Consider the following 26,394-nt stretch of genomic DNA (forward strand, 5'->3'; position numbering starts at 1 on the left):
CCAAAAAGCAGAGGGAAGCATGAAGTGCTCCAATATTTTCCTGGTAGTCGGCTGTGCTGACTTTGGTCTTGATAAAACACAGTGGACCTACACCAGCAGATGACATGGCTCCCCAAACCATCACTGATTGTGGAAACTTCACACTAGACCTTGGAAATCAAGGTCCCAGAGTCTGGAGGAAGAGTGAGAGACAGACAATCCAAGCTGCCTGAGGTCTAGTGTGAAGTTTCCACAATCAGTGATGGTTTGGGGAGATACACTGTGTGCAGAATTATTAGGCAAGTTTTATTTTGATCACATGATACTTTTTCTACATGTCCTACTCCAAGCTGTTCAGGCTTGAGAGCCAACTACCAATTAAGTAAATCAGGTGATGTGCATCTCTGTAATGAGGAGGGGTGTTGTATAATGACATCAAAACCCTATATAAGGTGTGCTTAATTATTAAGCAACTTCCTATCCTTTGGCAAAATGAATCAGCAGAGAGATTTGACGGGCTCTGAAAAGTCCAAAATTGTGAGATGTCTTGCAGAGGGATGCAGCAGTCTTGAAATTGCCAAACGTTTGAAGCGTGATCACCGAACAATCAAGCGTTTCATGGCAAATAGCCAACAGGGTCGCAAGAAGCGTGTTGAGCAAAAAAGGCACAAAATAACTGCACATGAATTGAAGAAAATCAAGCGTGAAGCTGCCAAGATGCCATTTGCCACCAGTTTTGCCATATTTCACAGCTGCAACGTTACTGGAGTAACAAAAAGCACAAGGTGTGCGATACTCAGGGACATGGCCAAGGTAAGGAAGGCTGAAAAACGACCACCTTTGAACAAGAAACATAAGATAAAATGTCAAGACAGGGCCAAGAAATATCTTAAGACTGCCTTTTCAAAGGTTTTATTGACTGATGAAATGAGAGTGATTCTTGATGGGCCAGATGGATGGGCCAGAGGCTGGATTAGTAAAGAGCAGGGAGTTTCACTCCAACTCAGACGCCAGCAAGGTAGAGGTGGGGTACTGGTATGGGCTGGTATCATCAAAGATGAACTTGTGGGACCTTTTCGGGTAGAGTGAAGCTCAACTCCCAGACCTACTGCCAGTTTCTGGAAGACAACTTCAAGCAGTTGTACAGGAAGAAGTCGGTATCGTTCAAGAAAAACATGATTTTCATGCAGGACAATGCTCCATCACATGCCTCCAACTACTCCACAGCGTGGCTGGCCAGTAAAGGTCTCAAAGAAGAAAAAATAATAACATGGCCCCCTTGTTCACCTGATGTGAACCCCATAGAGAACCTGTTGTCCCTCATAAAATGTGAGATCTACAGGGAGGGAAAACAGTACACCTCTCGGAACAGTGTCTGGGAGGCTGTGGTGGCTGCTGCACGCGATGTTGATCGTAAACAGATCAAGCAACTGACAGAATCTATGGATGGAAAGCTGTTGAGTGTCATCATAAAGAAAGGTGGCTATATTGGTCACTAATTTTTGGTTGTTTTTTTTTGCATGTCAGAAATGTTCATTTCTAAATTTTGTGCAGTTATATTGGTTTACCGGGTGAAAATAAACAAGCGAGATGGGAATATATTTGCTTTTTATTAAGTTGCCTAATAATTCTGCACAGTAATAGTTACCTGCACAAACAGATATCCTCCTAAGATAGCCAAATCTAAAAAAAAAACCCACTCCAACTTCCAAAAATATTAAGCTTTGATATTTATGAGTCTTTTGGGTTGATTGAGAACATAGTTGTTGATCAATTAATAAAAATAATCTTCTAAAATACAACTTGCCTAATAATTCTGCACACAGTGTATGTCATCTGCTGGTGTAGGTCCACTGTGTTTTATCAAAACCAAAGTCAGCGTAGCCGTCTACCAGGAAATTTTAGAAGACTTCATGCTTCCCTCTGCCGACAAGCTTATTGGAGATCGAAATTTAATTCTCCAGCAGGATTTGGCACCTGTCCACACTGCCAAAAGTACCAATACCTGGTTTAAAAACAACAGTATCACTGTGCTTGATTGTCCAGCAAACTCTCCTGATCTTAACCCCATAGAGAATCTATGGGGTATTGTCAAGAGGAAGATGAGAGACACCAGACCCAACAATGCAGACGAGCTGAAGGCTGCTATCAAAGCAACCTGGGCTTCCATAATACCTCAGCAGTGCCACAGGATGATCGCCTCCATGCCACGCTGCATTGATGCAGTAATTGATGCAAAAGGAGCCCCGACCAAGCATTGAGTGCATTTACTGAACATACATTTTAGAAGGCCAACATTTCGGAATTTAAAATAATTTTTTTTCAAGCTGGTATTATAAAGTTGTAACGGGGTCTACTGTGCTGTAGTACCTCTTTCAGCACCCCCCGTGTTAACTCCCTCTTAAATTCATCTGGGGTGGCCCAAGGAATGTGTCTGGCTATGGGAATACGTGTAGGGCTGGGATGTCTTACCTGGGCCTCCTCTGAGTGTGATTCCGCCTCCGCAACTCGAGCTTGTCTCTGGGTGGTCACAGGATATGTTTCAGCCAGACAGGCAACCGAGAAGGCAGACAACATGGGCCCCAAGTCATTTCCCAGCAAAACGCCTGCAGGCAAATCCTCCATCAAGCCGACCTCAACAAGGCCATCCCCAACTCCCCAGTTCAGGTCAATCCTGGCAGTGGGCAGTCGATGTATGGCTCCCCCTGCTACACGGACAGCCACTGTCCGGTCCGTCTTCTCTTGGTCCTGGACGAGATGAGGCTTTACAAGGGTTAAAGTTGCTCCGGAACCTCTTAGTCCCTGCATGCGTTTCCCATTAACCCACATGACCTGTCGATGCTGTTGTCGATTATCTGCCCGGGCTGCCTGCACGGGGTCTACTTCATGCAGCACTTCCTCCATGTCTTCCACCCCTTGGTTAGTTGTAGCCCCCAATGCCAGGTCAGCTTCGCCTTGGTAGCAGTGTTCAGAGGCCCGGCGGAAGGTAGCTGTTCCCGCCTTTGGCCACTGGGTATGCTGAGTCCGGTTGGGACATTGTCTTTGCAGGTGGCCCAGCTGACGGCAGGTGTGGCATCGCGCCCCAGGGGAACTGTGGTAGGCCGGGTTTCTAGCTGGTCCCCCTACAATCTTCGGTGGTTTGGGGCCCTCCAGGTCCATGGGCGGACCCCTAGTGACCATCTTTGATCCGGACAACTGAGGCCTCCTGGCATCATGATGTTCATCGGCCAGACGAGCGGCTTCCTCAAGTGTCATTGGCCGCCTGTCCCGAAGCCATTCCTGTGTCTCGGGGTTTAGTCCATTAAAGAATCGTTCTAACAAGAAGAGCTGGAGGACGTCCTCCTTAGTGGTTGCTTGGCTCCCTTGTACCCACTGTAGCAGTGACCGCCGTAATTTACAGGCCCATTCAGCGTGGGTATCGGTTACTCATTTTATAAGTCCGTGGAACTTTTGGCGGTATGCCTCTGGTGTCAGCGCATACCGGGCCAAGATCACTTCTTTGATCCGCTCATAGTCCATACAGTCTTCATCAGGTACCGTGCGATAGGCGTCCGCTGCCCGGCCTGTCAGCTTGCTGGCCAGAATCTGAACCCGTTCCTCCGGCTTCACTTGATGAAGGGCACACTGCCGCTCAAAGTCCTGCAGAAAGCCATCAATGTCTTCCTCTGCCTCCCCCAACTGTCGGAAGGCATTATACTGGATCTTTTTGTGGCTTTCTGTTGAAGGTACCTCGGCGGAGGCCAGAGTTCCCCTTGCTCGCTGACTCTCCTCTCTCCGCTCTGTTATCTCCATCTTGGCTAGCTCTATCCTGGTCCGCTCGGCCATATCTTCCTTCAGATCAGTACGCACATCAGCCATCACCTCTCGTATGATCTCTACAGCAGGGTTTGGGCCATAGAACGCCAGTCTGTTCTTTATCTCCCTCTGGAATTCAGTCTCCTCCATGTTCACATTGGGGGGCGCTGCACTGTCGTGTTCCATGATGGCTGCTATCAAATCCGCTTTTGTTTTGTTGCTGGCGATTAACCCTTGGGCTTCCACCAGATCTTTTAATGTAGTCCTCTTTAACTTCTGGTAGTTGTCTTCCATTCATTCCTTTCCTCCTGTAGAAGGGGTATCACATCCCGCTGTCTGCCACCAGTGCAACGGTGTCTACTGTGCTGTAGTACCTCTTTCAGCACCCCTCGTGTTTCAGGAGGTCCACTCTGCTTTTGCTGGATTCTGAATGAAGGACGCTGGCTGGATTTCCTTGATTACGTGAGAGCATATAAAAGCTGACTGCTACTCCACGTATTTCCAGTCTAGAAGAACACACTTTATTCACAGCACACAGAATATATAACACAGATACACAGGGCAGGCCAATAGAAAAAGCAGGCCAGACATACATTACAATAGCCGCAGGGGGCCGGAGCCTGCTGATATTTACTGTGAGAATTACAAAGGTGGGGGAGGTCAGAAGGAGAATATCTTGTCCCCTCTGACTAGGGGCGCAGCCTGTGGACTGATGCATTTCACATGGAACCTATTATACATAATATATACTGCATAACATATTCTTGGTGCTGGGGGTTCTGTAACAAAAGTATTCTAATTTACTGAGATAATTACTTTTGGGTTTTCATTGGCTGTAAGTCATAATCATCAACATTAACAGAAATAAACACTTGAAATAGATCACTGTTTGTAATGACTCTATATGAGTTTCACTTTTTGTATTGAAGAACTGAAATAAATTTACTTTTTGATGACATTCTAATTTTGTGAGATGCACCTGTATATATTCTTTCTCGAAAACCAATTGGCTGTGTGTTTGGGATCATGGTCTTGCTGAAATGTCCATCCTTCATCATCATCATCATCATCATCATCATCATCATTCTGGTAGATGGCATCAGATTTTTTTATCAAGAATATCTCAATACATTTGTGCGTTCATCCTTTCTTCAACTACATGAATTTTGCCATTGCTGTAAGTTGAAAAACAGCCCCACAGACCGCTAAGTCATCTGGGTAATTTCGCAATGCATCACTGGGAACGGAAGCTGGCGGCAGCATCACGCGCATCGGTGGACAGCGGAAGGTGAGAATAGCACAATTTCTTATTTTTTGTATTATTTTTAACATTACATCTTTTTACTATTGATGCTGCATAGGCAGCATCAATAGTAAAAAGTTGGTCCGGGATGGGGCGACACACTGGCACTGACTGGAGGAGAGTAGGGAGGGGGCACTGACTTGAGGAGAGTAGGGAGGGGCCAATTCGCGGCTGGACTAAGCCTTTCGCTGATTGGTCATGGCCGGTCAATCAGCGACGTGGGATTTCTGTTGCAGACAAACAGACGATTATATAGATAGATTATTATTATTTTCTCCAATCCATCACTTATCGTTTAAAGGGAATCGGTCACCCATTTTTTGCGATATGATGTAAAAACACCGGATTACGTACCGGTAATGCTCTTTTATAGAGCCACGACAGCACCCACTGAGAGAGGGGATACGCCCCTAGGAACAGGAAACCCTACGGAGAGATAAAAGGGGCGGTCCCCCTCGCTCCCACAGTTTGGGTTACAGAGATTGCGAGGAACCGCCCACCAGTTTTAGTAGGTAATTCTATGTCATCATTTACTATAACTTAACTACGTAAAATTACAGGAATCCACCACCCTTAACAGTGCTCATATGTACACTAATATATGTAAATGGGAGGGAAGTGCAGGGGTGCTGTCGTGGCTCTATAAAAGAGCATTACCGGTACGTAATCCGGTGTTTTCTCTTCGCAACGACAGCACCCACTGAGAGACTTTCAGAGATAGTAATCTGGGGGGGGGAGGGGGGGGTATTATCGTATTAAGAACAGATCTACCGAAACACAAATCAGTGGAGGCAGATAGATCTAATCTATAGTGACTATAGAAGGTAGAAGGGGAAGACCAGGTTGCGGCCTTACATATGAGTTCTATAGGAACCTCTGCTCGCTCAGCCCAGGATGATGCTATCGCCCGGGTGGAATGTGCCTTCACAGCTTCAGGTGGATTCTCCCCTTTAGATGAATAGGCCAGGTATATCGCCTCCCGAATCCATCGGGATAATGTGCCTTTTGTAACACCAGATGCTTTCCTTGGACCCTGGAAGGAAACAAAGAGAGCCCTGCTCTTCCTCCAGACGCTAGTCCTGTCTAGATAAGCTATTATAGCCCTTCTCACATCTAAAGTATGGTACTTTTCTTCCTCCTGATTTGTAGGTTATTATAAAAAGAAGGAAGAAGGATTTCTTGAGACCTATGAAATTTAGTACACATTTTAGGTAGGTAGGAAGGGTCTGTCTTCAGGACAATTCTATCTGGAAAAATTGACATAAAGGGAGGATCTACTGATAGCGCCTGTATGTCACTTACCCTTCTTGCTGATACCAGCGCGACAAGAAGAGCAGTCTTAAGGGAAATCATTTGATGTGAGCCGAGTCTAGAGGCTCAAACGGGTGACCTGTTAAGGCTTCCAGGACCAAATTAATATCCCAAGGAGGTATCTGGGGAATCTGGACTGGTTCTGATCTCTGGCAGGCTGAAATAAATCTAGCTATCCACCTATTACCCGCAACATTGTGACTATACAAGGCCCCTAGAGCAGAAACTTGTACTTTTAGAGTACTAACTGAAAGGTCTAAATCACGACCTTTGTGAAGAAACTCTAGAATAGTAGAGACGGGAATTTCATTTGATAAGGCCGATGGATAGAGATTTAGAAATTTCTTCCACACTCTCACATATATAGCAGCAGTGGATTTCTTTCTACTTGCCAATAAGGTATTAATTACTTTATCAGAGAAGCCTCTTAGTTTTAACAGCTGCCTCTCAAATTCCAGGCTGTCAACCGTAGACCCTTCACATGAGGGTGGTTGAAGGGCCCCTGGAAAAGAAGATCCTGATCCTCCGGGAGAATCCACGGATCTGAGATGGACATGGCTCCGAGCAGGGAAAACCATGGTCTCTTTGGCCAAAATGGGGCAATCAGGATTATATTTGCCCGGTCCTCCCTTATCTTCCTGATTACTGTTGGAAGAAGAATCAGAGGAGGAAAAGCGTATGCCTTCTGAAATGTCCAAGGAACCTGAAGGGCATCGAGAATATCGGGATTGTCGGCCCGGAACACTGAAGCGAATCTTTTTAACTGCCTGTTGTCTCTTGTAGCGAAGAGATCTATATCGGGAACACCCCATTTCACAGTTATCATTTTGAAAATTCGATGATTTAGAACCCACTCCCCTTGGTGGAGGGTATGACGACTGAGGAAGTCTGCTCTTGAGTTGTCCACTCCTCTGACATGTAGCGCTGACAGGGACAGAAGATGTTCTTCGGCTATAGACATAAGAGTTCCTGATCTTGTTCCTCCTTGATGATTGATATAAGCCACTGATGTCATGTTGTCTGACAGAATTCTGGTATGTGTCCCGTGTAGCTGCGGAAGGAATTCACATAGAGAATGATAGATAGCTTTTAGCTCTCTTATATTAGAAGAGTCGTCTGACTCCGTGACTGACCATAGTCCTTGGACTAGGTGGTCTCCTAAATGTGCTCCCCAGCCAGTAGGACTGGCATCCGTATATATTATGTTTGAGGGTTTAACTACCCAAGGGACCCCACTAACCAAGTTTTTTGGTTCTAGCCACCAGTTCAGAGATTGGACTACTTCATCAGAAAGGGAAATCTTAACATCTAATCGACCATGTGATTTTTCTTCTTCATGTAAAATTGCATACTGTAAATGCCTCGAATGGAATTGGGCCCATGGAACCGCTGTGATACATGACGTGAAGGAGCCAAGAAGGGACATGCCTTCTCTCAAAGAAATTAGGGGTTTATCTATTACCGACTGAACCTTACTTCTAACCGTTATTTGTTTAGTTTCCGGAAGGAAACATCTCTGGCTTGTAGAATCTAATATAATCCCCAGAAAAATTTGTCGAGTTGTTGGGAATAGCCTAGATTTTTCCCAGTTGATTATCCAACCTAATCCTTGCAGAGATGCTATCATATCACACAATCGTTGTTGACATTGTGAAGGAGAATTTCCTACTACCAAGATGTCATCTAGGTATGGAATTACGAGGGTGTCTTTTAACCTTAGGTATGACATTACCTCCGCCATTAATTTAGTGAACACTCTTGGAGCTATAGATAGTCCAAAAGGCATTGCTGCATACTGAAAGTGCCGGATACACCCATTCAATACAATCGCCACACGGAGATATTGTTGATGCTCTATATAAATTGGTAGATGGTAATACGCACCTTTAAGGTCAAGAACCGTCATAAAGCAATGGAGAAACAGGAGTTTAATGGTGGACCGGACAGACTCCATTTTAAAGGTTTGATTTTCTAAGTAGATGTTCAACTTTTTAAGGTTTATAATGGTTCTGAATGTTCCATCCGGTTTTGGAATCAAAAATAACGGGGAATAGAATCCCTTTCCCTCCTGAAGGAATGGAACTTCCACCAAGACTCCCTTGGATAGAAGATTCATTACCTCCTGCTCCAATGCCTCCTGTTGCAATTGAGACTTTAATGAAGTCAATAGAAACGAGTCCGGAGGGACTCGGGAAAATTTTAATCTTAAGCCAGAGGTGATGAGGCTATTTGCCCAAACATTAGATGCTCGCCACTGATTTGAGAAGGAGGACAATCTGCCTCCCACAGGCAGATCTGTCCTAACGGGGTTTGTCTTCAACCTTGAAAGGACGCTTCCCAAAGAATGCACCTCTTTGTTTTGTGTCTCTTGTGGCCCAGCGGTATTGGTTCTTAAAATCCTTCCTTTTATTAAACGCGGGCTTTCGGAACGCTCTCCTATAGAATGGAAGGTAATTATTATTATTACTATTAGGAAAGCCCTTTTTCCTCTCTCCCACTTTGGTTAGAATCTCGTCCAGTTTAGTGCCAAACAGGTACTCACCCTGACATGGGAGGCCATACAATTTGGATTTTGTTTGGGGATCACCCCTCCAGCCCTTAAGCCACAGGGTCCTAGGTGCTGCATTCGTCAGTCCTGCCGACTTGGCTGCCAGGCGGATGGAATGAGCAGATGAGTCCGCTAGGAAGGCTGTAGCTCCCCTAATTAGGGGTATAGAGGATAACAATTTGTCTCGAGAGAGACCTCCTTTCAGCCCTTCCTCCAAGTCACTTAGCCAGACTAGCATGGACCTAGCGGTGCATGTAGCCGAAATAGCCGGTCTAAAAGCCCCTGTAGAAGTCTCCCAGGCTCTTTTCAAAAGCGATGCATGAAAAGAAGCTGCGGAGACACCATCACGTGTTTCTCGACGCAAGCAGTGAATAGCCAGGCCTTTCCCCGGGAAGGAACAACATCCTATGAAGGAAAGCCACCTATGCCAAGCATGGTATCCATCCACAGACAGCTGTTTCGGGGTTTTTCCCCTCATCAGTGTGGAGTAGGAATCTGGCTATGAGGAGCAGTGCCTAGTAAAAAGGCTATAAAGGCACAGATGATTGGCCTCGGGGAGACCAAAACATCCAACACCGCGGAGACACCATCACGTGTTTCTCAACGCAGTGATTCCAGAACACTGCCCCCATCCCTTATGGGAAATATGCAGATGCATGAAAAGAAGCTGCGGAGACACCATCACGTGTTTCTCGACGCAAGCAGTGAATAGCCAGGCCTTTCCCCGGGAAGGAACAACCACGGGAAGGGCAGCATCCTATGAAGGAAAGCCACCTATGCCAAGCATGGTATCCATCCACAGACAGCGGTTTCTTTTCAAAAGCGAGTCAGCCTTACGGTCTAGTGGATCTTGTAATGAGCCTTTTCACATGGGGGCCGCCATCTTCTTCCTGTTGAACCCGGAAGTGCTAACCACTTCCGGGTTGCGGCCATACTGTATGCGCCTGCGCTGCCACCGGCATCAGCGCAGGCGCCGTCTCTCTCCTCCATCACCACGGAAGCTTACCTGCACTTCCGGGGGCATACACGGGGCTCCACGCTGTCTGAACGACCGCCGAGGACGGCGCGACACTCCTTACCGGCGCTTGCTCCCTGCAGACCCGCCGAATGAATTCCTGTGAGCCAGCAACACCCGTCCTGGCCTCACAGCGTCTGCCAGCAGAGGGGGGAACTGAACCAGGACCAGCGACTCTGCATCCAGCTCTGGAGCCCTTGCCGTCCTCACAGGTAAACTGCGCAAGCGGCATCCAGGTTGGGCATCCTCTTCTCCGTGGATCTTCCCGTAGGAACAGGAAACCAAACTGTGGGAGCGAGGGGGACCGTGTTGTGAATTCTGTGGCTGAGTTCACTTCTGTGGTCACAAGTGGTATTGCAGTCTCTGGGCTTCCTCCCTCAGGTGTTTTGGTGAGCTCGTTGGCTGCCTTGCTATTTAGCTCCACCTGAGTCTGTCTTCCTTGCTCCTTGTCAATGTTCCAGTGTTGGATCTGAGCTACTGCATCTTTCCTTGGGCCTGCTGCTCTGCTAGATAAGTGCTTCTAGTTTGTTTTCTGTTTTTTTCTGTCCAGCTTGCTATTGTCTTTTGCTGGAAGCTCTGAGAAGCAGAGGGGTGCACCGCCGTGCTGTTAGTTCGGCACGGTGGGTCTTTTTGCCCCTTTGCGTGGTTTTCGTTTTAGGGTTTTTTGTAGACTGCATAGTTCTCTTTGCTATCCTCGCTCTGTCTAGAATATCGGGCCTCACTTTGCTGAATCTATTTCATTCCTACGTTTGTCTTTTCATCTTGCTAACAGTCATTATATGTGGGGGGCTGCCTATTCCTTTGGGGTATTTCTCTGAGGTAAGTCAGGCTTGTATTTCTATCTTCAGGCTAGTCAGCTCCTCAGGCAGTGCCGAGTTGCATAGGTAGTTGTTAGGCGCAATCCACTGCTGCTTATAGTTGTGTGAGGATAGATCAGGTACTGCAGTCTACAGAGATTCCACGTCTCAGAGCTCGTCCTATTGTTTTTGGTTATTGCCAGATCTCTGTATGTGCGCTGATTACTGCACGCTGTGTTGCCTGATTGCCAGCCATAACAGTACAAGGAGCCACACCAATGATTCCCAATAGAGGGAAAAAAGAAATCCTGACATCATTTTTTTTTCTTAGCTCTGTCTTCAGTCTTTTTTTTCCCCTAGACATTAGAGTGCTTCAGGACACAGTTGTGGACATGGATATTCAGGCTCTGTGCTCCTCAATGGATAATCTCGTTGTAAATGTACAAAAGATTCAAGATACTATTGATCAGAAATCGATGCTAGAACCAAGAATTCCGATTCCTGATTTGTTTTTTGGTGACAGAACTAAGTTCCTGAGCTTCAGAAATAATTGTAAGCTATTTTTGGCCTTGAAACCTCATTCTTCTGGTAATCCTATTCAACAGGTTTTGATTATTATTTCTTTTTTGCGCGGCGACCCACAGGACTGGGCGTTTTCTCTTGCACCAGGAGATTCTGCATTGAGTAATGTTGATGCATTTTTCCTGGCGCTCGGATTGCTTTACGATGAGCCTAATTCAGTGGATCAGGCTGAGAAAAATCTGCTGGCTTTATGCCAGGGTCAGGATGATGTAGAAGTATATTGTCAGAAATTTAGGAAATGGTCAGTACTCACTCTGTGGAATGAATCTGCACTAGCGGCTTTGTTCAGAAAGGGTCTCTCTGAAGCTCTTAAGGATGTAATGGTGGGATTTCCTATGCCTGCTGGTTTGAATGAGTCTATGTCCTTGGCCATTCAGATCGGTCGTCGCTTGCGCGAGCGTAAATCTGTGCACCATCTGGCGGTACTGCCTGAGAGTAAACCTGAGCCTATGCAGTGCGACAGGACTATGACTAAAGTAGAACGGCAAGAACACAGACGTCTGAACAGACTGTGTTTCTATTGTGGTGATTCTACTCATGCTATTTCTAATTGTCCTAAACGCACTAGGCGGTTCGATAGCTCTGCCGTTATTGGTACTGTACAGTCCAAATTCCTTTTGTCCATTACCTTAATGTGCTCTTTGTCATCGTATTCTGTCATGGCGTTTGTGGATTCAGGCGCTGCCCTGAATCTGATGGATTTGGATTATGCTAAACGTTGTGGATTTTTCTTGGAGCCTTTGCGGTGTCCTATTCCGTTGAGAGGAATTGATGCTACACCTTTGGCCAAGAATAAGCCTCAGTACTGGGCCCAGCTGACCATGTGCATGGCTCCTGCACATCAGGAAGTTATTCGCTTTCTGGTACTGCATAATTTGCATGATGTGGTCGTGTTGGGGTTGCCATGGCTACAAACCCATAATCCAGTATTGGATTGGAACTCTATGTCGGTAACCAGCTGGGGTTGTCAGGGAGTACATGGTGATGTTCCATTTTTGTCTATTTCGTCATCCATTCCTTCTGACATCCCAGAGTTCTTGTCGGACTTTCAGGATGTATTTGAAGAGTCCAAGTCTGATGCCCTACCTCCGCATAGGAATTGTGATTGTGCTATCGATTTGATTCCTGGTAGTAAATTCCCTAAGGGTCGTTTATTTAATTTGTCCGTACCTGAACACACCGCTATGCGCAGTTATGTGAAGGAGTCCCTGGAGAAGGGACATATTCGCCCATCGTCGTCACCATTGGGAGCAGGGTTCTTTTTTGTAGCCAAGAAGGATGGTTCGCTAAGACCGTGTATTGATTACCGCCTTCTTAATAAGATCACTGTTAAGTTTCAGTATCCCTTGCCATTGATTTCTGACTTGTTTGCTCGGATTAAGGGGGCTAGTTGGTTTACTAAGATTGATCTTCGTGGTGCGTATAATCTGGTGAGAATCAGGCAAGGAGATGAATGGAAAACGGCATTTAATACGCCCGAGGGTCATTTTGAGTATCTGGTGATGCCGTTCGGACTTGCCAATGCTCCATCTGTTTTTCAGTCTTTTATGCATGACATTTTCCGTGAGTATCTGGATAAATTCTTGATTGTTTACTTGGATGACATTTTGATCTTCTCAGATGATTGGGAGTCTCATGTGAAGCAAGTCAGAATGGTTTTCCAGGTACTGCGTGCTAATTCCTTGTTCGTGAAGGGATCAAAGTGTCTCTTCGGTGTGCAGAAAGTTTCATTTTTGGGGTTCATCTTTTCCCCTTCTACTATCGAGATGGATCCGGTTAAGGTTCAGGCCATCCAGGATTGGACTCAGCCGACATCTCTAAAAAGTCTGCAGAAATTCCTGGGCTTTGCTAATTTTTATCGTCGCTTCATCTGTAATTTTTCTAGCATTGCCAGACCATTGACCGATTTGACCAAGAAGGGTGCTGATTTGGTTAATTGGTCTTCTGCTGCCGTGGAAGCTTTTCAGGAGTTGAAGCGTCGTTTTTGCTGTGCCCCTGTGTTGTGTCAACCTGATGTTTCTCTTCCGTTCCAGGTCGAGGTTGATGCTTCTGAGATTGGTGCAGGGGCGGTTTTGTCACAGAGAGGTTCTGGTTGCTCAGTGTTCAAACCATGTGCTTTCTTTTCCAGGAAATTTTCTGCTGCTGAGTGTAATTATGATGTGGGCAACCGAGAGTTGCTGGCCATGAAGTGGGCATTCGAGGAGTGGCGTCATTGGCTTGAGGGTGCTAAGCATCGCGTGGTGGTATTGACTGATCATAAGAACTTGACTTATCTCGAGTCTGCCAAGCGCTTGAATCCTAGACAGGCCCGTTGGTCGTTATTTTTTGCTCGTTTTGATTTTGTGATTTCATACCTTCCGGGCTCTAAAAATGTGAAGGCGGATGCTCTGTCTAGGAGTTTTGTGCCCGACTCTCCGGGGTTATCTGAGCCGGCGAGTATCCTCAAGGATGGAGTCATTGTGTCTGCCATCTCCCCTGATTTGCGGAGAGTGTTGCAGAAATTTCAGGCTAATAAACCTGATCGTTGTCCGGCCGAGAAACTGTTCGTCCCTGATAGGTGGACTAGTAAAGTTATCTCTGAACTTCATTGTTCGGTGCTGGCCGGTCATCCAGGAATCTTTGGTACCAGGGAGTTGGTTGCTAGATCCTTCTGGTGGCCATCTCTGTCACGGGATGTGCGTGCTTTTGTGCAGTCCTGTGGAATTTGTGCTAGGGCTAAGCCCTGCTGTTCACGTGCCAGTGGGTTGCTTTTGCCCTTGCCGGTCCCGAAGAGGCCTTGGACACATATTTCGATGGATTTCATTTCTGACCTTCCCGTTTCTCAAAAAATGTCGGTCATTTGGGTGGTCTGTGATCGCTTTTCTAAAATGGTCCATCTGGTGCCCTTGGTTAAATTGCCTTCCTCCTCTGATTTGGTGCCTTTGTTCTTCCAGCATGTGGTTCGTTTACATGGCATTCCTGAGAATATTGTTTCTGACAGAGGTTCCCAGTTTGTCTCGAGGTTCTGGCGAGCCTTTTGTGGTAGGATGGGCATTGACCTATCTTTCTCCTCGGCCTTCCATCCTCAGACTAATGGCCAGACCGAACGAACCAATCAGACCTTGGAAACATATCTGAGATGTTTTGTTTCCGCTGACCAGGATGATTGGGTGTCATTTTTGCCGTTGGCTGAGTTCGCCCTTAATAATCGGGCCAGCTCGGCTACCTTGGTCTCTCCATTTTTCTGCAATTCTGGGTTCCATCCTCGTTTCTCTTCAGGACAGGTTGAGTCTTCGGACTGTCCTGGTGTGGATTCTGTGGTGGACAGGTTGCAGCAGATCTGGACTCAGGTAGTGGACAATTTGACCTTGTCCCAGGAGAAGGCTCAGCTTTTCGCTAATCGCAGACGCCGTGTGGGACCCCGACTTCGTGTTGGGGATTTGGTTTGGTTATCTTCTCGTCATATTCCTATGAAGGTTTCCTCTCCTAAATTTAAACCTCGTTTTATTGGTCCGTATAGGATTTCTGAGATTCTCAATCCGGTGTCTTTTCGCCTGACCCTCCCAGACTCCTTTTCCATACATAATGTATTCCATAGGTCGTTGTTGAGGAGATACGTGGCACCTATGGTTCCATCTGTGGAGCCTCCTGCCCCTGTTTTGGTGGAGGGGGAATTGGAGTATATTGTGGAGAAGATTTTGGATTCTCGTGTCTCTAGACGGAAACTCCAGTATCTGGTCAAATGGAAGGGTTATGCTCAGGAAGATAATTCCTGGGTTTTTGCCTCTGATGTCCATGCCCCAGATCTTGTTCGTGCCTTTCATGTGGCTCATCCTGGTCGGCCTGGGGGTTCTGGTGAGGGTTCGGTGACCCCTCCTCAAGGGGGGGGTACTGTTGTGAATTCTGTGGCTGAGTTCACTTCTGTGGTCACAAGTGGTATTGCAGTCTCTGGGCTTCCTCCCTCAGGTGTTTTGGTGAGCTCGTTGGCTGCCTTGCTATTTAGCTCCACCTGAGTCTGTCTTCCTTGCTCCTTGTCAATGTTCCAGTGTTGGATCTGAGCTACTGCATCTTTCCTTGGGCCTGCTGCTCTGCTAGATAAGTGCTTCTAGTTTGTTTTCTGTTTTTTTCTGTCCAGCTTGCTATTGTCTTTTGCTGGAAGCTCTGAGAAGCAGAGGGGTGCACCGCCGTGCTGTTAGTTCGGCACGGTGGGTCTTTTTGCCCCTTTGCGTGGTTTTCGTTTTAGGGTTTTTTGTAGACTGCATAGTTCTCTTTGCTATCCTCGCTCTGTCTAGAATATCGGGCCTCACTTTGCTGAATCTATTTCATTCCTACGTTTGTCTTTTCATCTTGCTAACAGTCATTATATGTGGGGGGCTGCCTATTCCTTTGGGGTATTTCTCTGAGGTAAGTCAGGCTTGTATTTCTATCTTCAGGCTAGTCAGCTCCTCAGGCAGTGCCGAGTTGCATAGGTAGTTGTTAGGCGCAATCCACTGCTGCTTATAGTTGTGTGAGGATAGATCAGGTACTGCAGTCTACAGAGATTCCACGTCTCAGAGCTCGTCCTATTGTTTTTGGTTATTGCCAGATCTCTGTATGTGCGCTGATTACTGCACGCTGTGTTGCCTGATTGCCAGCCATAACAGGACCGCCCCTTTTATCTCTCCGTAGGGTTTCCTGTTCCTAGGGGCGGATCCTCTCTCTCAGTGGGTGCTGTCGTGGCGAAGAGAAAATATCATTAAATTTAGTGCCACATAAGTATTATAGCAGTACTTTTGATATCCCCTGACTCCCCACCTTTGATGACTAAATACCGATTTTATCTCTCCTGCGGTGTATGTAAATCTCCTTGGTCTGATGGGCGGGGCTTATTCTCCTTCTCTCTTACCTCCTGTCTTGCTCTACGCATTTCTTTCTGGCCATTCCTGTGTTCACGTCGAGTTGCCGCGCGTGCGCATTGAAATGATCTCTCGCGCGTGCGCATTGAAACGGTCTCTCGCGCGTGCGCATTGAAACGGTCTCTCGCGCGTGCGCATTGAAACGGTCTCGCGCGCGTGCGCATTGAAACGGTCTCGCGCGCGTGCGCATTGAAACGGTCTCGCGCGCGTGCGCATTGAAACGGTCTCGCGCGCGTGCGCATTGAAACGGTCTCGCGCGTTTCTCATTACGTTCTATGCCCCGGAAATCTTGAGATGCAAATTGTGTGTTCCTGGACTTCCGGGGCATAGAACGTAATGAAAATTGCGGGCGCATGCGCAATACTGATTTTATGCTTTGCGCACAGTTGAGGAAAGCATACTGCACACGCGAGGGAGGACATTTCAATGCACACGCTCTGCAACTCTACGGGATCTGTGATATTCACAGATCACATTACGTACAGCAAGCCGAGGGGGGGCGGGTAGAAGTAGAGTGAGCCCCGCCCATTGGACTGGACCAAGGAAATGTACATACACCGCAGCGCAGAAGAGATAAAAACTGTATTTAGTCATCAAAGGTGGGGTGTCAGGGGATATCAAAAGTACTGCTATAATGCTAATCTGGCACTATATTTAATGATATTTTTACATCATATCACAAAAAATGGGTGACAGATTCCCTTTAATGTGGTGGGTTATTTTGTACACTTTTCCCCCACTATGACACTGCCCAAGGATAACATAGCCTAGGGGAAAGTTATCAGGAATACTTCTGATATCTGGGGCCTTTATCTGATCACGCTGATCTTCACCCTTTGTAGCTCTGATGCTGCGCATGTCTATGCTGGCAGCTACTTTCCAAAGGCTGCCTTGTTATGACTGGGCAGCAACATAGTGGGTGGAAAGTGCTTATCCACGGAGTTGTCTGGAAAGCTCCTTTCATTATACTAAATACTTAGAGCAATGTGCCAGAGTCTATGGTTATGTGTAAAGTATAAGCATTTTCAATGTGTACCTTCAGGCCAATTAGTGAAAGCAGCAAGCTTTGGAAACCTTTTCCACAGTCGTGCATGAGATTGCTGAAACAGTTCTCTGGTGGTTTACTAACCAGTTCTCGAGCCTTAAAAGCAAAAGTAAGAGATATAAATACAGTTAAGGACCATGTAAGGCTATGCTGCTGTAATGGAGCTATTGACCAAATATTTAGATAGGTGAATAGTGTGATCCATCAGGTTTAAACACACAGCCTAAACATTACAAGCTCAAAACAGTAATCATCTTGGTAATGATCTGCTGAAGAACTAAAGAAGCACTGACATCAAAATGTTATCCTCACAATATATTGCAATCATCATATTATATAGCACTGTGTACTTACCGTTGCTCATTTTGCCTTTCTACTCAGTTAATTCTTCTCTTTTCCATTAGGTCTATGACATCACGAGATTAAAAACAGACTAACCAAATCTCTTTTACCTGCATGAGTCATCACTAGAACTACGATTCTACATCAAAAAGTTCTTGTCACGGAAAGAAGAGCAGAACAGCTGGGTAAGGAGTTGAAGAGGCGTTGAAGCTGGGCTGCCAGGGACTTTGCAGTGATGTAGAATTGTAGTTCTAATGAAGACTCATGCAGGGAAAAAAAGACTTTATACAGCTTAGAAGAATTCAGCTTGTCTGTTTTTTAATCAGGTGAGGTCATAGACCTAATGAGAAAGAGAATAATTAACTTGGTAGAAAGACAAAACGAGCAATTGTATAATATGATGACTGCAACACATTACGAAGATAAAAACATTGATGGGAGTGCTTCTTTAAGACTACTTCATTGTTTCTAAAGGGTCTTTTCAGTTTAAAGTGTTTGTTCCAAGTTTGACGTTATCTTCTGTCCTAAGGACAAAGGTTGACTTCCTGATCACTGTGGGTCTGACTGCTGGGACTCACCAATTCAGACAATGGGGCAATAACATTGTGGCAAAGCCAAATAACACATTGTTTTTGATACTAAGCAGCTTTATTTTAAAAACTGCAGCATCAAAAACACATGTAAAAAACACTATAAAAACAAAACGCAAGTAACCTAATAGCTGCAGAAAATCTGCAACATCAAAAACTCAACAAATACTCATCATGGGAGCATAGCCTTAAAGGCTCCTTGCACAGCCTTCTATTCTGACCAGAGGGCCTCGTCTGTGCCCCCAGGTGTAGCTGGTGATTTTGAAGCTGTGGAGACCATATTGGTTAATAACTCAGGTACTGTTCAAAGTAAACAACCTAAATGATACCATTTGTGACTGGCCATTATAGTAGTGGTTGTATACCTGTTAGATTTGGCTTTTCTGCATTGGCGGTCTAGTCCCACTGTGCTTTGGTTCCTACTGGCTCCCTAGGTCAGGAAAGAGGGAGGCCTCTCTACTTATACATGTCACACTGTTGTGTATCATCGCCTTACATGCATCTCAGAATGTTGCGCCACATTTATTAGAGGTCTTGTACTGTAGAGTATTAGTTTTAATTGAAACAAAAATATAGTCCGAATATACATTATACTTGGAATAAACAATATATTACCATTTCCTTTTCTTTTTCCTGCAAGATGAGAATACTTTCCCCTGCACTGTCAATACCGGCTCGACCAGCCCTGCCAATCATCTGTTTATACTGGGCCCTCTTGAGAAAATCTTTAGCTACGTAAGGTGCTCGCAAAATGACCCTGTAGGAGAGAGTAAAATATTAACAGACTGAACAGATTTGAGCATGAATCGTGTAACATTCACATTCTGACTAACACCATCTAGTTTTTGCCATGGATTTTGATATAGAAGTTAAAGAGGTTTTCCCATGAACAAAAGTTAATTTTCATCAACAGATCTTGGAATAATAGTAACTTCCACAATTGGATGTGTTTAAAGGTACCGTCACACTTAGCGACGCTGCAGCGATACCGACAACGATCCGGATCGCTGCAGTGTCGCTGTTTGGTCGCTGGAGAGCTGTCACACAGACAGCTCTCCAGCGACCAACGATGCCGGTAACCAGGGTAAACATCGGGTAACTAAGCGCAGGGCCGCGCTTAGTAACCCGATGTTTACCCTAGTTACCATCCTAAAAGTAAAAAAAACAAACACTACATACTTACCTACAGCCGTCTGTCCTCCAGCGCCGTGCTCTGCACTCCTCCTGTACTGTCTGTGTGAGCACAGCGGCCGGAAAGCAGAGTGGTGACGTCACCGCTCTGCTTTCCGGCTGACCGACGCTCACAGCCAGTACAGGAGGAGTGCAGAGCACAGCGCTGGAGGACAGACGGCTGTAGGCAAGTATGTAGTGTTTGTTTTTTTTACTTTTAGGATGGTAACCAGGGTTAACATCGGGTTACTAAGCGCGGCCCTGCGCTTAGTTACCCGATGTTTACCCTGGTTACCAGTGAAGACATCGCTGAATCGGTGTCACACACGCCGATTCAGCGATGTCTGCGGGGAGTCCAGCGACGAAATAAAGTTCTGGACTTTCTTCCCCGACCAGCGACAGCACAGCAGGGGCCTGATCGCTGCTGCCTGTCACACTGGACGATATCGCTAGCGAGGACGCTGCAACGTCACGGATCGCTAGCGATATCGTCTAGTGTGACGGTACCTTTAAACAAATGTTCCTGTGCTGAGATAATCTTATAAATGTGCCCCCGCTGTGTACTGTGTAATGGCTGTGTCTGACCGTACAGAGATATGGTCTGATCATAGCACAGCTCCTGGGCAGGGGAGGAAGCAAAAGATTATACAGACATTACAGCAGAGGATCACAGCTGGTTCTTTCTGTGAGGTAAAACATTTCCCTGCCTGATTTTCAACAATTTTACCTCAAAAGAAAGAACCAGCTGTGATCCCATCCTGTCTGTAAACTCTCTTTTGCTTCCTCCCCTGCCCAGGAGATGTGACATAGTAACATAGTTAGTAAGGTCGAAAAAAGACATTTGTCCATCCAGTTGGCATGATTAGACACTGTATCACGGGCGGACATACCGCCGGTTCAACTGCATCGTGCCCAGAGCGGGAGGGGGCCCTCGACGAACATACAGAGCAATGTTGTGAATGATGGCCGGCAGCAGTATTACTGCTAACAGGAGAAGCAGGGGGGTCCGCTCTGCTGCACGCACATGATATGACTGTCACACAGGCTCCCCCCTCACCTGTTAGCATATATTATGCTGCTGTCCGGCCGGCTCTCACTGGTGCAGTCTGCGGTGACGGGCGGCAGACGCTGGACCAGGAAGAGAGGAGTGACGGAGAGGGTCTCAGTGAGTCACTGAAGCAAGCTCTGCTTGTGACTCACTGCTTGCGGTGCATGTGCACACTCTTCCCCAACTAGCCTCAGTAATCCTCGGGACTGGGCCACAGGATGGTTCTTGGCATTCTGATGGGCTGGTCAAACCTTGGAGCCAACTGTTCTATCTTGATGGTGTATAGTAGGTTTCTAAGACAGATGAAATTGTACCTGCCACACTAACTCTTATGCTTTGTACTGTTTAGGGCTTTCATGTGCTTGGTTGGGTTACATGGGTTCTCTTTTATCATAAGGTTGTGTGTGTGCTTTTTTTATGTATGTGTGGTGTGTGTGTGTGTGTGTGTGTGTGTGTGTGTGTGTGTGTGTGTGTGTATATATATACACAGCGCTGCAGGGGAATGTGCAGAGAGGTGAATGGTGCTGTGTGTGTAGGTGGAGGAGAGGGTAATGATGGGGAGAAGGCAATGATGGGGATGGTAATGGAGCAGGAAATGATGGAAGTGGTGGAATGGGCAAGGATGGGGATGTAGGGGAGAAGGCAATGATGGTGGTAGTGGAAAAGACAATGATGGGAGTGGTGGGGAAGAGGGCAATGATGGGGGTAGTGGAGGAGAAGGCAATGATGGGGGTGATGGAGAGGGCAATGATGGGGTGATAGGGGAAAAAGAAATGATGGTGGTGGTGGAAAGGGCAATAATGGGGGTGGTGGGGGAGGAAATGATGGAGGTGGTGGAATGGGCAATGGTGGGGTGGCAGGGAAGAAATCAATAGTGGTGGGGGAGAAGGCAATGATTGAGGTGGGAAAGAGGGCAATGATGGAGTGGCGGAGAGGACAATAATGGGATGTGGGGGGAGGAGGACAATGAGGGGTGTGGGGGATAGGGATGGGAGGAAGGGGAATTTATAATGGACTTCTGAACAGGGGGAGGTGGAGGAAGACATTATTATCGCTTATTATGACTAACACAGTCCCTTAGTATATAGTGTAAGTACATATTATGTATAACCCAATCCCTTAGTGTACTCACTAATTCTGTATAACACCATCCTTAGTTACATAGTTTCCTCTATTATGTATACCGTCCCTTATTACGTACCATCCTCTCTACTTATATATGGTGCTGTCCTTTATTATATAGCTTCCTCTGCTGTTATGTACAATGCAGTCTCTTACATAGTGTATTCTTGTTAATTTTGTTATCCACAGAGCCCTCTTTTATTACAGTCGCCTCTCTTTTTAGATATAAAATGACTGCTGATGGAGGAGCCGGTGACCAGATGACCAGTCCATCAGCTCCTCCATTAGAAAAGAAACTTTCCCATGCTCCATCAGCCATCATTGCATTATACAGCTAATAAAACAGGACGGTATGTAATGAAAAAAGGGCTCTATATAATCCAATATGTAGGGGACGGTACTGTACATAAGACGGCACTGCATGAGATAGGACAGCAATATACATAATAAAGGAGACTCATGTAAGTGTGTGTGTGTCTCTATCTATATATCTTTCTTTCTTGCACAGGGACCCCAAGATGTCAGTGTCCGCCCTAGCCCTGTATGTCAGACACAGCCATTACACAGTACACAGCAGGGGCACATTTAGAAGATTATCTCAGCACAGGAACATTTTATTTAAAACACATCCAATTGTGAAAATTATTATTATTCCAAGATGTGTTGATTAAAATATACTTTTATTGTTGGGGAAATCACTTTACAGCAACAATTTAGTGTGTGGCATCCAGAAGCTGGAGGAATTTAGCAAATGCTGGTAAACTGCAGGGAACTGACTGTTGTCTTATTCATGTGTCACAACACATGCATGGAAAGCCCGTGTGTTATGACTGTCACACAGCCGCACACATGCAGCTACGGCGCAGACACCTGATTATCAGCGCGCTTCAGGTATCCGGATTCCCGCTACAGCTTCTTCGGTAAGCGCTATAGCTTGCTGAATAAGGAGGGAGCCAAACATATTCGCTCATGTCTAGTTAGAACATGGTGTTTGTATATCTTTGGCTCTATAAACAAACAGGCTCTTTTAGTATGTGCTCTAATAAAATTATATTATATTACATGACAGTGCATTGAAATAGTATTCATACCCCATGAACTTTTCCACTTTTTTCTTTTTTCACATTACACCCCAAAACTGAAATGTATTTTATTTTGATTGTGTATGAGATACCAACACAAAGTAATACATTTCTGTGAGGTGTAAAGGAAATGATACACAGTTTTCTAATTATTCTAATAATATAAATCTGAAAATTGTGACGTGCATTTGTATACAGCCCCCTGAGAATCCTACATGAAATTGCCTCGATAAGTCACATAATTAGTAAATTGAGTCCACATGTGTGTAATTTATTCTCAGTGTAACTACAACTGTTCTGTGAAGTTCTCAGAGGTTTATTTGAGAATATTTTGGATCAAACAGCACCATGAAAACAGTACCAGGAACACACCAGACAGGTCAGGGATAAAAGTTGTGGGGAAGAAGATTAGGTTATAAAATTAAAAAAAAAAAATAGCCCAAACTCTGAATATTGCACAGATCATTGTTCAATTCATTATACAAAAATGGAAGGAACATGGCACAAATGCAAAATTACCGACACATTGCTGCCCATCTATAGACATTCCAAGCATAGAAAGCACTAATAAGATTAAACAGCCAACAGGCCGAAGTCACTCTAAAGGAGCTACAGAGATCCATGGCTCATGTAGGACAATATGTCTAGAGGACAACTATTAGGGCTTGTTTTCACTTGCGAGAAACACGTCAGTGTCTCGCATGTGAAAACCAAGCTCTGGCGACACGCTCTACATCCAATCTCACTGAGCTAAACCTAGTTTGCAAAGAAGAATAGGCAAAAATATTAGTTTCTAGATGTGCAAAGCTGGTAGATACATACCCAAAACTTGCAGCAGTAATGAGAGTGATTGGTGGTTTTACAGAGTATAGACTCAGTGTAACTGAATACAAATCACATAATTTTAAGATTTAAATTTTTCATATATTTAGAAAATCATGTTTCATTTCCTTTACACTTCACAAATACTTGCTACTTTGTGTTGGTACATCACATAAAATCGGAAGAAAATACATTTAAGTTTACAGGAGTAATGTGGAAAAGGTCACGGGGTAGGAATACTTTTTCAAGGCACTGTACATCCCTTTTAAAGAAGCACTCACACACATTTAATACAAAAATTTAATACAAAAATATAGGTGGATGTGTGTACGTAGTGTATTGTGAGTGTATTCATATACACACCTACCGCTGCTCTCTCCGGAATCCAGCGCCCTTCTGCTCCTCTTCTCAGTGATGTCACCAAAACTGCAACTAGCCGGGTCACTCTATGCATCTTTTACAATGCAGGCCTAAAAAGCCTCGCTCTGACGCCCTGTAGACTTACCGTATTTTTCGGACTATAACACTCACTCCCCCCCCCCCCAAAAAAAAAAATGGGAGTAAAATGGGGGGTGCGTCTTATAGTCGTAATTCAGGTTTACCGGCAGTGGTGTGGTGGCGGCGGCAGAGGTGCGGCGAGGCAGAGGTGTGGGGATGATGAGCGGTATGGCGTGAGCAGGGTCCCTTCCACAGGTGAGGTGACGCAGTGGCCCGGTATCCAATGTGAGCAGCAGAGTCGGGTTAATCACCGGTTTCTCGGTGGCGGCGGCCATCTTCCTGAGACCGCGTGTGTGCAGATGGAGTGCTCTGCTTCACGGGGCTTCAGGAAAATGGCCGCGTGTGCGCAGATGGAGATCGCGGCGGCCATTTTCCTTGCAGATTTAAATCTCGGCTTCAGGAAAATGGCCGCTGCGATCTCTATCTGCACACGCGTGGCCTCCCACAGCCATTTTCCTAAAGCCCCGGGAGGCAGAGCACTCCATCTGCGCACGCGCGGCCTCAGGAAGATGGCCGCCGCCACAGAGAAATCCTGCTCACGCCATACCGCTCATTATCCCCGCACCTCTGCCGTCGCCACACCACTGCTGCAACCCCCCCCCGATGGACACCAGGCCGTGGCATCACCCACCTAAGCAGGAAGGGACCCTGCTCAGGTGCACGCCGTACCACATCACCCCACCTCTGCCGACACCATGCCTCCTGTGACCCTGCTCTGCCACCGCCAGCCCTCAGGTAAGATAGAGTAAATTTGGACAATAAGACGGACCCCCATCTTATAAAAAAAAAAATCTTTTTTTCTGCAATTTTCACCCCAAATTTGGGGTGCGTCTTATGGTCTGGTGCGTCTTATAGTCCGAAAAATACGGTATACAGCAAAAGCCACTTCCGGGTCATGCAAAGTGCAGTGTGACCCGAAGAGTCTGCAGAGGGGTGACATTTCCAAGAAGTGAAGGAGAACGCCGCTTGATCTTGAGAGACTACTCTCACAGAAAAATCCCCAAAAAGCAATTTTCAAAATTACCATAAAAATTAACCTTTATTTCCAATATTAAAAACATGTGTGCAGTTGACAAAACCATCACCAATAGATGCAAGCGTACTACAGGAAAGGCCAGACCAGTGCCAAGCCCTACGCTCTCTAAGTGCCCCCTACCTGCCTGCGCAGGTTGACATCCTATTTCCTACGCCGTGGCGCCCCCGCTCCTCGCCGGCTCTCCCTGCTAACCCTATAACACCCTAACGGGACAGGGTGTTATAGCCTTTCCGGCCTTTCCTGTAGTACGCTTGCATCTATTGGTGATGGTTTTGTCAAGTGCACACATATGTTTTTAATATTGGAAATAAAGGTTAATTTTTATGGTAATTTTGAAAATTGCTTTTTGGGGATTTTTCTGTGAAAGTAGTCCAATTTACCCCAAGCATTTATATTTTTGACTGTGAGAGATGGATCTTGAGAGAGCAGCAGTAGGGGAGTATATTAATACACTCACACTACTTTACTCTTTTAAAAGGGAAGCGGTCAGGAAGTTTCTTACATATGGAAGTGTAGTAAGACTGTACAGGCACATATCCCCACTAAAAATGATGGAGATCTGATGTGCCAATCATGAGAAATCTATCACAGAAGCCATATGCAAATCACACTGGACTGCGCTGAGGGCGTGTCTTCTATGTGCATGGCCTCGCCCTCAGTGCACTTCCAGTCCAATTTACATACAGCTTCTTCACTAGATTTCTCATGACTGACACTGAATCTCTACAAAAATGTATCATTTTTATTTGGGACAAATAAGTAAAAACATGCTGACAAGTTTCCTTTACATTTTTCAATGACGTAAATAGTGAAATTGGCTAGCACCGACCTTCTGGCAGGTAAATTCACCCCAGCTGCTAAGGTAGAAGTGCAGGTGAGGAGGCACAGAACTCCTGAAGAATAGGCTTCTTCCACCAATTTCCTCTCATCACTGGTCAGCCCACTGTGATGGTAAGCAATACCGAAGGGAATGGTACGCTTCAACACTGAGCACATGATGCCATTGCCGGTATTCCTCAAGTCGTCAATCAGCGCTTTCTTTTCGGCTTCTCTGTGACTCAAGTATGCTCTTCATTTCATGGGCAAATTTAATTCATAGTCATGCAGAAAAAAAAGGGTTTACAATGAACAAATCTTTCAAGAAGTACGGTAGTTATTGAAGTCATACAAGAATAACTAAATAAATCTTCTATAGTAGCAGATTTACGTTATCAAAGATGTTTAGGAAGGAAAATCTTACTTGTTGAGGTATTTGCAAATCATTTCTGCAACATTTTCACAGTTCCTTTTGGTAGGACAGAAGACCAGACAGGACTGATTCGGAATGACCTCAGTCACCAGGGCAATGATGTGATCAGGATCTATTCTAAGCATGTTACTTGAGTACTAGTGAAAAGAAATAATATAGAATATAAAAATAATAACATTTATATCT

General features: G+C 45.7%; 1 protein-coding gene across 2 annotated transcripts in view; it reads right to left on the reverse strand.

Annotated features, from left to right (window-relative positions):
- HELQ (helicase, POLQ like) overlaps positions 1 to 26,394 on the reverse strand; it is a 91,747-nt gene that overhangs the window by 36,797 nt on the left and 28,556 nt on the right. For both annotated transcript variants that reach the window (XM_069743252.1, XM_069743253.1), the window contains 4 exons: positions 26,200 to 26,345; positions 25,789 to 26,028; positions 18,797 to 18,938; positions 17,241 to 17,345 (listed from right to left, as the gene is read on the reverse strand). In XM_069743252.1, the coding sequence (XP_069599353.1) occupies positions 17,241 to 17,345; positions 18,797 to 18,938; positions 25,789 to 26,028; positions 26,200 to 26,345 (633 nt within the window). The remainder of the gene's footprint in view (positions 1 to 17,240; positions 17,346 to 18,796; positions 18,939 to 25,788; positions 26,029 to 26,199; positions 26,346 to 26,394) is intronic.

Source organism: Ranitomeya imitator, chromosome 1, assembly GCF_032444005.1.
Source record: "Ranitomeya imitator isolate aRanImi1 chromosome 1, aRanImi1.pri, whole genome shotgun sequence".
Lineage (NCBI taxonomy): Eukaryota > Metazoa > Chordata > Amphibia > Anura > Dendrobatidae > Ranitomeya > Ranitomeya imitator.